At 54.7% G+C, this 9,816-nt stretch overlaps 2 protein-coding genes across 3 annotated transcripts in view; one reads left to right on the forward strand and one right to left on the reverse strand.

The window, feature by feature from the left end:
• LOC104385689 (alanyl-tRNA editing protein Aarsd1-like) overlaps positions 1–3,759 on the forward strand; it is a gene marked incomplete at its 5' end in the record, with an annotated part of 6,154 nt that extends 2,395 nt beyond the window's left edge. The window contains 9 exons of the mRNA XM_009994178.1: positions 506–558; positions 890–1,046; positions 1,128–1,244; positions 1,517–1,647; positions 1,823–1,889; positions 2,083–2,174; positions 2,638–2,692; positions 3,288–3,382; positions 3,543–3,759. Of these exons, the coding sequence (XP_009992480.1) occupies positions 506–558; positions 890–1,046; positions 1,128–1,244; positions 1,517–1,647; positions 1,823–1,889; positions 2,083–2,174; positions 2,638–2,692; positions 3,288–3,382; positions 3,543–3,678 (903 nt within the window). The remainder of the gene's footprint in view (positions 1–505; positions 559–889; positions 1,047–1,127; positions 1,245–1,516; positions 1,648–1,822; positions 1,890–2,082; positions 2,175–2,637; positions 2,693–3,287; positions 3,383–3,542) is intronic.
• An 872-nt stretch (positions 3,760–4,631) lies between these two features.
• On the reverse strand, positions 4,632–7,874 carry G6PC (glucose-6-phosphatase, catalytic subunit). Of its 2 annotated transcripts, none has more exons than XM_009994126.1 (5): positions 7,429–7,874; positions 6,937–7,046; positions 5,994–6,102; positions 5,675–5,790; positions 4,632–5,168 (listed from the first exon to the last, which is right to left on the reverse strand). In XM_009994126.1, the coding sequence occupies exons 1-5, from the start codon at positions 7,656–7,658 to the stop codon at positions 4,657–4,659; spliced, it is 1,077 nt and encodes a 358-aa protein (XP_009992428.1). In that variant the 5' UTR covers positions 7,659–7,874; the 3' UTR covers positions 4,632–4,656. The 2 variants fall into 2 exon arrangements, with proteins under 2 accessions (XP_009992428.1, XP_009992427.1); XM_009994125.1 differs by having other exon boundaries at positions 5,675–5,828; positions 6,035–6,102; positions 7,429–7,658.
• Positions 7,875–9,816: the final 1,942 nt, after the last annotated feature.

The raw sequence follows: 9,816 nt of genomic DNA on the forward strand, positions 1-9,816 counted from the left end.
GGGGAGGGGGCAGCCCCACGGCTCCACGCGCAGGGTCCGACCCCGGGGCCCTGGCACCGCAGGCTCACCTTGTGAGCTGGTTTGGAAGGAAAAGTTCAACCTGCCTCGAAGTCCTCAGGCTGCACCACACTGTTCTCAGGGCACCAAGACCACGAGGGCAGGGATGCGTCTGTTCCCTGCCCCTAAACCCTGCGCTGAGCACATCCGGGGGAGTGTCAGCAGAAAAAATACAGCCTGACTGAAAATCTCCTTTTGTGTGTCGGCTCACCTTGTGAGCTGGTTTGGAAGGAAAAGTTCAACCTGCCTCGAAGTCCTCAGGCTGCACCACACTGTTCTCAGGGCACCAAGACCACGAGGGCAGGGATGCGTCTGTTCCCTGCCCCTAAACCCTGCGCTGAGCACATCCGGGGGAGTGTCAGCAGAAAAAATACAGCCTGACTGAAAATCTCCTTTTGTGTGTCCAGTGGCACTGAAAGCTGTTGCTTGCACATCTCTTCCAGGACAGCATCTCATCACTGCCATTGCAGAACAGATGTTTGGATTCAAGACAACTTCATGGTGAGCAGGGAAGAGGCACTTTTTGACCTTGGCATGTGCCACCATGGTGGGTTGCAAGGAGCTGAGCGTTGACAAATCAAAAGCAGTTTGCCCTTGGACATTTCACTGTAGCTGAGAGGGCCTGGGAGGGGTGACTGAACTGAGGAGAAGCTTGCTCTGTCCTGTCCCCCTCCAAGTGTGTGGGAAGCATCTTGTGCTATGTAAATAACAGGGAAAGGAGGAAACTTTTTTCAGTCACCACATTCCCAGCCCTGGGATGGCACCTAGTGCTGCACAGAGGGACCTCCCAGCTACTCTTCACTACAGCAGCAGATGTTCTTCATTGGTGCAGGGAGCTGGGCCGTCAGAGAAGTGTCATTGAGCTGGACACCCCCTCGATGACAGCAGAGCAAGTGGAGGCCCTGGAGAGGAGCGTGAACGAGAAAATCCGGGAGAGGGTACCTGTGGTGGTGAGGGAGCTGGCTGCAGGGGACCCAGAAATCGAAACTGTGAGTGATGGGGAGAGAGCTGATGAAATCTGTGGGACCAAGATAACGGGTGCCACCTTGTTTGCCATTGTCTCCTGGTAGGTGAGGAGCCGTGGTTTGCCCGATGACCACGTGGGGCCTGTGCGGGTGGTGGACATTGAAGGCATTGACTCCAACATGTGCTGTGGGACCCACGTCTCCAACCTGAGTGACTTGCAGGTGGGACTGTGGCTCTGCCCTCAAGATCCTCCACACATTCATACCCAGCACAGCAGAGGCCCTGAGACCTGGGGTCTGCTGGGAGCTGTTATAATGGTGACGGGGGGTGGGAGCCCCATGCTGGGGAGCAGCATCTATGTTGAACTCATGGTTGATTTTAGTCAGTTTATTCTTGGTGACAGAGCACAAATATTCACAAAAAGGCATAGTCTGGTAGGAACTTACCACCTGTGTGAGTATAAGCAGAGTCCTTTACTGATTTTCTTTTTAAGGTTATTAAACTACTTGGTACAGAAAAAGGGAAGAAGAACAAAACCAACTTGGTTTTCCTGGCAGGAAACAGAGTGCTGAAGTCAATTGAACAAAGTCACAGTACTGAGAAGGCCCTGACCTCACTGCTCAAGTAATACCCTTTCCACTTTTATTATTTGATCTTTACTATTCCTTCTGACAAACACCACACAAGCCTCAGAGTACATCTATGTGGTGCTTTTTCTTATGTTACCTGCTTTTGCTCCTTGAAGAAATAATTTCTTTGTCCTTCAGAGTGGTGATGCAAATTCTCCTTGTTCTTCCAGAAATGGACCAGGTGAGCATGTAGAGGCTGTGAAGAGACTGCAGAGTTCTGTGAAGCTGCTCCAGAAGGTATGAGGATGGCTGAGGAAGGCAGCTTGTGCTGCTTCTTGTAGACCTGAGCTTCAGCCAGGACAACAGGGAACTGATTCCTAGACATCACTTCTTGAGGATATTATGAAAACTGTTCCCATTTCTGGGAGCAGAGCTTAGTGCTTGCACTGATGTCTCCATCTGCAGTACAGTTTGTTTGCTTTTCTTTCAGAATAACTTGAACCTGCTTAGAGACATTGCTGTTTTGATAGCCCGGGACTTCAAGAGCAAACCTATTCAAAGTCAGCTGCTTGTGTTGCACAGGTATGGGGAGTTCAGGGAAAGGCTGAAGTGATATCTTACACATTCTGTGGCAGTTGTATTTCTCTGACATCTGCTTGCTCCTCAAGAAAGAGTATAAATTAGGTGAATAGAATACTAAATTGCTTCAGCCTGCTGGGAGGTTGTGTAATTAAAAGAATGTGTTAGTAATTCAGTCTCTGAATTCTTCTGGGTTTATAGCTAAGAAATAAGTGTCTGATTTCTCTCTGCCCTTGGTATATTCAAATAAAATGAGGAGCCCTATTTATTAAAGATAAACACTTAAGTAATTCCTGATATGTTCACACAAGAATGCTCAAACCAGGACGATGCATAGTAAGGATTTAGATGTACAGAAAAGAAACCCCAGGCCTGCTCAGGCCTTTGGTTTCTGATTGATACTTTGGACTGCAGAGAGGATTTTTACTTCTCTCTAAAGTATTTTTTTTTGTACCCATCCACACAGGAAAGAGGGTGACTCTGAATTTATGAATATAATTGCTAATGAGATTGGGACAGAGGTAAGTCACTAACCTGACACCACTGGCTTCCTCGTTCAAGCTGTGGCATAGGCAGGGCCAGGCTTCTCTCCTTACCACAGTCACAACCCACAGGTCTGTTTCCTCTCAAAAATTACATGAGGTTATTGTCCCCAGCAGCCTCAGTCTGCAGGGAAATAAATCCTCAACAGTCAGGAAATACACTAGTGAAACTACAGAGCACTGTAGAAGAGCCTGTCCCACAAGGAGCTGTACAGGATCTGATTTGCTGTAGAATAGAATAGAATAGAATAGAATAGAATAGAATAGAATAGAATAGAATAGAATAGTTCGGTTGGAAGGGACCTACAACTATCATCTAGTCCAGCTGCTAACTGTGTCCTTTGTATTTCAGATACCCCAATACCTGTTCTATCAATGTATGATTGAGCATAATAGGTTCAACTCTCCTGGCCCCCTCTCTTTTTCTTCAGATTGTAGCTCAGTCTCAGTAACACACGAAAACTCCTTAACTGTTTGCATCCTTGGTTGGGTCCGTTGGCCAGAGTCTCTGTCCTCTTCCTGGACAAGGCACTGGTTATTGTGGACAAGATCCACAGGAATCCTCTGTTCACAGGAAACCCTGCTGTTCCTGACTGTGGGGGATGAAAAAGAAGCAGGACTCTTTCTTCTGGCTGGACCTGTTGAAGCAGTTGAGAGTTTAGGTCCCAGGTAATGTGTTCTGTGGTTTCTTTAAAATTAGTACGAATTCTAATGTTGTAGACTAAGCAGCTGAGCAGTGTGATCAGGACATGGATCCTTGCTTGCTGTCTGGAGTAGGTCTGGCCAGGCCACTCTTCTCTGCGAGTGGCCTGTGCTGCTGTTACTGCAGGGTGGCAGAGCTTCTGGGAGGAAAAGGAGCTGGGAAGCGAGGCCGCTTCCAGGGAAAGGCCACCCAGATGAGCCGGCGAGGAGAAGTGCAAGCTCTGCTCCAGGAGTTCATCAGCCACCGAAGCCCTGAAGCATAAGAATCAATTCCTAAAGTAGGGCTGTCTTCCCTGCTTTGTATAAGTTCCACCAACTTTTCTCCCAGAGAATAAAGACAAAAACCCAACAGCTGGTCTGCATGTGCTCTGAGTGAGCTGAATTGGTGCTTGCAGAAAACTGTGGGTGGAGGGATCTGCAATCCCTGCTTTGCTGCAAGGGTTCTTTCATTTCCCCAGGCAAGTGATGCACACTCTGAAGTGATTAAAAACCTGACCCGACAGGTAGGAAATTCAGCTTCTTGTATCAGTCCTTTTCCTCGTTGAGGTGTCGTTGTTACTGATCCATTTCTCTACATCAGGAGTTTCTCCAGCTGACGGAGATGTCAAATCCTCGGGATCAGGCAAAGCTCCTCCCCAGCGCTTCCTCCACCGGCGTTTTCTGCCGGGCGGATCTTGAGGCTGCTGCAATCTCGGCGGCAGAACTAAAGGGCGCTGTGGAGCCACAGTGGGGAAAAACAGGACGGGTAATTCGGAATTTTTTTTCCCCCTTTTGCTAAAATGTGCTGCAGACGTCGGGAATAACAGAGAAATAGAAGAAAAGAAGCCTCTATCCCAAGATGGTTTGTCTGTCACGAGCAAAGAGAGCAGCAGCCCCAGCACAGGGGAGAGCTTTGCCGGCTGCCGAGGCGGGGGGAGTTGTGGGGGGTGGGGGCTGCACCCGCGGGGGTTCTGCTGGGGAAGAGCAGTGGGAGAGCCCTGGGAGCATGGGGCTCGCTGTGCATTAGCTGCTGCAGCCTGCCTGAGCCTATGGCACGACTGGCTTTGTGTGTCTGTGCCATGGGAGCCACCCAGCAGGGCCACCAGCCTTCGCAGTCGCTCCCAGTGTGGAGCCAGTCAGCCAGTCTGTCCAGATTTAGTGGGGAGCAGTGGCTGGGTTGCACCCCTGGGCTGGTGGGTGTCCACTAGCCCAGAGTGAGGGCGATCACCTGCCTGGGCACACCATTGCCTGCAGGGACATCCCTAGACAGCCTTCTTGTCCTGCGTGGCCAGGAGCTGCGAGAGGCAGTAGGGGATGAGGCCGACGGTGGCCAGCGGCACGGCCGCGCTCTTGCAGAAGGAGAGGACGTAGAAGAGCAGCTGCATGTGGGAGGGTGGCTTGAAGGCATCAAAGACGTGTAGGATGAGGAGGGAGGTGGTGATACAGCCCAGGCGGAAGGGCAGCTGCTGGGCCTGCTTCCCCCGACAGCTCTCCAGGTACATGTGGGAATTGAGGGCCAGCCCCAGCCCAAAGAGGATGCCCAGGTTACGCAGGAGGCTGGCAAAGGGGGTGGTGTCGATGTGGACCCACTCAGGCTGGGCACACCACTTCCGTGCCTTCTCCAGCGTCCAGAGCAGGTCCACGTTGACAGCCCGCAGCAGCAGATAGAAGCCCAGAGCAAAGCTGAAGAGGAAGAAGGTGATGCCCAGGTATCGGCGGAGGCTGGCATGGTAGATGAAATGGATGTGCTGGAAGGTCTTGGCCACGACCATCCCTGGTAGAAGTGAAGCAGGAGAGGAGGCAGCACTGATTAGTAAGAGATCACTGCTTTGGGCAGTGGAGACACATGGACCCTGCAGCTCTGGGTGCTCTGGTGGGGGACAAGCCCTCCAGGTGCTCCTGTATGGTCCTGACTGCCCCCACGGCTACTGTTGTGCCGTGTTGCTTACAGATGGCAAATTCTGCACCCTCACCTATAGACAAACCTTTCACACCCCAAACCTTCCCTGCCTCTGCCTTCAGGCCACGTTCACTATCCCTCAGAGCCCAGCAGCAGCTGGCAGTGCCCTGCCCACCTGACTGGGACTCATGCCTCGAATGGGACAGGGACAAAGGCATGTCCTGGAGGAGATCCTGCCTGTGACGATGAGGGCAGTAACTGCTGAGCTGTGGATGCAGCTTTGTGTCACCATCGTCCATGTGTCCACCAGGCCATGCATCCTTGCTGCAGTTCAGCATGGCAGTGCCACAAGGAAGAGGATGGGGGCTCTGGTGACTCACCTGAAATGACCCCTGCGATGACCTGATGGGGGAAGTGGGCAGCAATGAAGACTCGGGACAGGCAGACGCAGACCTGAACTGCCCAGAAGCCCGTCCAAAGCACCATCCACAGCATCCTGTGAGAGGCAGGTGGACAAGTTGGTGTCACGGTTGGCTCATAGTGTACCCCGAGCACTGCCCGCCCAGCTCCTCCTGCACACCCCACGCAGGTACCAGGACCTTGACATCTGCCCACGGACTTGTCCCTGGATGGGCTCAGCTGTGCCAGCAGCTCCAAGCAGCCTCTGCCCAGCATGGCTGGTTTTGGCACACAGCTTACCAGTATTTGAGTGTCCTCGACTGCTTCTTCCCCATGGCAGCGGAGAGGAGGGCTGTCACCATCACGTAGTACACGCCTGCTGCACCCATGGCATGGCCAGAGGGGCTCCCTGGGCAAGATGAGAGCCTCAGGTCAGACCCCTGGCTCAGAGAGGGCTGAACCCTCACGTTGGGGGGCTCCCAGCCAGCAGTCCAGGCTCCAGGCACTGAAGCACTGCAGGACACAGCACTCAGTACCTGTCTGCCAGTGGCTGTGGCCACCTCTATGGCAGGTGCCCAGCTCCATCCCTGGGACAGCAGAGCAGGGGCAGTGTGGGAGGGTGGCTGTGGCTCCATGGCCCATCTGCTGGGCAGGATTGTGCAAAGGGCACTGGCCATCCCCAACAGCTTGCACTGATCATGCCAGGAACCTGCAGCCCTTTCCCAGCTCCCATGGAAAGATACTGACAAAGTACAGGCAGAGTGAAGAACTGGGCAAGCCCCTTCCCCACGGAGCACATGCCTGCAGTTGGGGCTGGAGGGCAGATCAGGGCCCTGGCACAGGCCAAGGCTGTGGCTGAGCACGGGCCAGGGCTTGCGCTGAACTGCCACGTCTACGCCGAGGGTCAAGGTCTGCTCCATGCAGGGGCTGCCCTGCTCCACCCATGGTGAGCACGGCTGGTGTCCCCGGCAGTGCAGCGGGGCCAGCCCCGTGTCTTGGCCATAACGGCCCCACTCAAGAGCCTGCCAGGAGTGTGTCCTACCAGCAGGCTGCCAGCCTGCACCCCATGGCATGGTGCCATCCCAGCACCTCCACTGCAGGGACCAAGACCTAGCGTGGGGACCTGTGTATGCAGGTTCCTCTGGGTAAGTGCCCACTGCCCCCACTGGGGCTGGGAAACCCTGTTGGGTCTGGGGGATCCTGCAGTGGGGCTCACGGACCCCATAGGGGCTGAGGGACCTACCAGGGCCAGTCTCACAGGTGAGTGGGAACTGCTGGATTGCTGGGGCTGATGTGTTGCTATAATAGTCTGTCTCATGGACCCACCAGTATGGCCTCTCCCCAAAAAGGATCCTGAAAAGAAAATAAAATGGGGTCTGTAGAGGTCCTGGGCACCAGAGCAGGTGGGTACAGCTGCAGTTTCAGCTCTGATCTGGGAACTGTAAGAGGCAAGGGACCCATGAGTGGTCCAGGGTGTCCAGACACACCATCCAGCTAGTCACTTGATCCCAACAGCCAACATTGCCTGTCCATAGCCCCAAAACCTGGGAATGCTGAAATGAAGCTGGGGAGCCCACCAGCACACAGGCAGGAGTGACTGCTATCACTGCCAGACTGGGGGCAGAACTCCGGTCTGTGTCTTACGTCAGTGTCAAGGCTAAGAGCACACATCTGGTCCGTATTTGTCCAGCTGTGCCAACACACCCAGAGGGAGCCATGGCACAGGGCCACTCACCACTTGAAGATGAGGTTGAGCCAGTCACCGATCACAGCCACCCAAATGAGCCTGATGCCCACTGCCTCGCTGACATGGAACCAGATTGGGAAGAGGACGAAGAAAGCGTTCCTGAGGTCAGCGGCGAAGGAGATGAAGAGGAACCAATCCTGGGACCCCTGGAAATGCTCCTGCAGCCAGTGCGTCACCTGGACACCCGTGTGGTGCAGGAGGTTCATGTTGGCCTCCATCCTGCTCTGCAGTTGCTGCCCCTCGGCGCGCCTCAGCCTGCCCTGCGCTCTGGGGTTTTATACCCTGCAGGCTCTTGTTTGCTGCAGGCAGGTCGCTTGTCCCAGCACTGATCTTTGGACCCAAAACCACTTTTGCCAAAGGTGCATCACCAGGGGGTTGTTACAAACATGTTTAGAACAACTTACGTAAAAGGGAAAAACAGCTTTAAGAAGTGCAGGGAGCCCCGGCACCAGCACCTTAACCCTTCCCACACTGTCCCCTCTGCAGCACGTGGCCCTGCTCCTCCTGCAGCCACACGCAATGCTCCAGCTGCTCCTGCTGAGCCCCAGCATTCACCATCAGGAAGGAGATCCAAGCACTGCAGAGCTGTCACAGTCCTGAGCCATTACATTCCTCCCGTCCCTCTGCCGTCACTCCAAGCACCTCTGGAGCATCACAAAGATGTCCAGGAGTGTGGACTGGGTTGTGGAGACGTGTGGGCGTCTGGCTGTCCAGCACCCCTACGGCAGCTGAAACCTCCAGCTGATGAGAAAACACCTTGCTGCCATGGCATCCACCAGGCTGATTTAACTGGGGCTCTGCACAATGGGAAATTTTCCAAGCCATTTCTGGAACTCCCTGCAGCCTCAGACAGTGAGGCCTGGGGAGCTCCTGGCTGCCAGCCATGCTGTTCTGATCTTCGATGTGGGGTTAAAGGACCTTTGCAAATTAGGTCCTGTAGGAGGGGAGGCATTCCTCCCAGCACAGCTGCCTGGGATTAACTCTCTCCTGCACCAAACAGCCCTATCAAACCCTGGGATGGAGCTGAACACAGCACTTGTGCATCTGGTGTCAGATCCCTGCCCACGGCCTTTCCCCTCCCCGGCCATGCTGCGCTGCCACTGGCAGCGGCGCCAGCACCAGGTTGTTACAAACATGTTTAGAACAACTTACGTAAAAGAGAAAAACAGCTTTAAGAAGTGCAGGGAGCCCCGGCACCAGCACCTTAACCCTTCCCACACTGTCCCCTCTCTGCAGCACGTGGCCCTGCTCCTCCTGCAGCCACACGCAATGCTCCAGCTGCTCCTGCTGAGCCCCAGCATTCACCATCAGGAAGGAGATCCAAGCACTGCAGAGCTGTCACAGTCCTGAGCCATTACATTCCTCCCGTCCCTCTGCCGTCACTCCAAGCACCTCTGGAGCATCACAAAGATGTCCAGGAGTGTGGACTGGGTTGTGGAGACGTGTGGGCGTCTGGCTGTCCAGCACCCCTACGGCAGCTGAAACCTCCAGCTGATGAGAAAACACCTTGCTGCCATGGCATCCACCAGGCTGATTTAACTGGGGCTCTGCACAATGGGAAATTTTCCAAGCCATTTCTGGAACTCCCTGCAGCCTCAGACAGTGAGGCCTGGGGAGCTCCTGGCTGCCAGCCATGCTGTTCTGATCTTCGATGTGGGGTTAAAGGACCTTTGCAAATTAGGTCCTGTAGGAGGGGAGGCATTCCTCCCAGCACAGCTGCCTGGGATTAACTCTCTCCTGCACCAAACAGCCCTATCAAACCCTGGGATGGAGCTGAACACAGCACTTGTGCATCTGGTGTCAGATCCCTGCCCACGGCCTTTCCCCTCCCCGGCCATGCTGCGCTGCCACTGGCAGCCGGGCAGCTTGAACACCCGGTTCCTCCCCCGGGAAGTTAACGGTGAATGAGTAACATGGAGGGCTCTTTCCAGGAGCCCAAGGACAAAGGGTCAGCCCGGTGGGGGGAACCTCCTTCCCCAGCTCTGTCCAGCCACCACGGCCGCTGGGCACAGACACGCAGCCCAGCACTTGCCGCAGCTGAACAGGCAGTGGCCGGTCCCCGGGTGAACAGGACATAAGGCGTTAATGATTAGCAGCCAGTGAAAATGCATCACTTATCTCTCTCCTCGAGAAAGTTCAGGTCAAGATCCTTGACCCGCTGCCCTGCGCTGTTTGCCAGGGTGCGAAGGCGGCAGAGGCCGCGTCTGGCACAGAGTCCTGCCCACCTGCACGGCATCCAGCCCCCCGCACAGCCCCAGGAGCCCCTGCAGGGCACTAACACAGCAACTCTTCCTCCTGGGAATACGGGCACCGGCTGCTCTTGGAGCTGGCAGGCCGAGGAAGAAGGATAGTGTTCGCAAACGGCCGTGCTCCGCT

The sequence above is a fragment of the Chaetura pelagica genome, unplaced genomic scaffold, assembly GCF_000747805.2.
Source record: "Chaetura pelagica isolate M959 unplaced genomic scaffold, ChaPel_1.0 scaffold963, whole genome shotgun sequence".
NCBI classification, from domain to species: Eukaryota; Metazoa; Chordata; class Aves; order Apodiformes; family Apodidae; genus Chaetura; species Chaetura pelagica.

Coding starts and splice junctions, on each gene's coding strand:
- G6PC (XM_009994126.1), bottom strand. CDS start 7,658: ATGGAGGCCAACATGAACCTCCTGCACCACACGGGTGTCCAGGTGACG. Junction 5,791..5,993: donor TCGAGGACACTCAAATACTG/GTAAGCTGTGTG, acceptor TGCCTCTCACAG/GATGCTGTGGATGGTGCTTT. Junction 5,169..5,674: donor CATCGCAGGGGTCATTTCAG/GTGAGTCACCAG, acceptor CACTTCTACCAG/GGATGGTCGTGGCCAAGACC.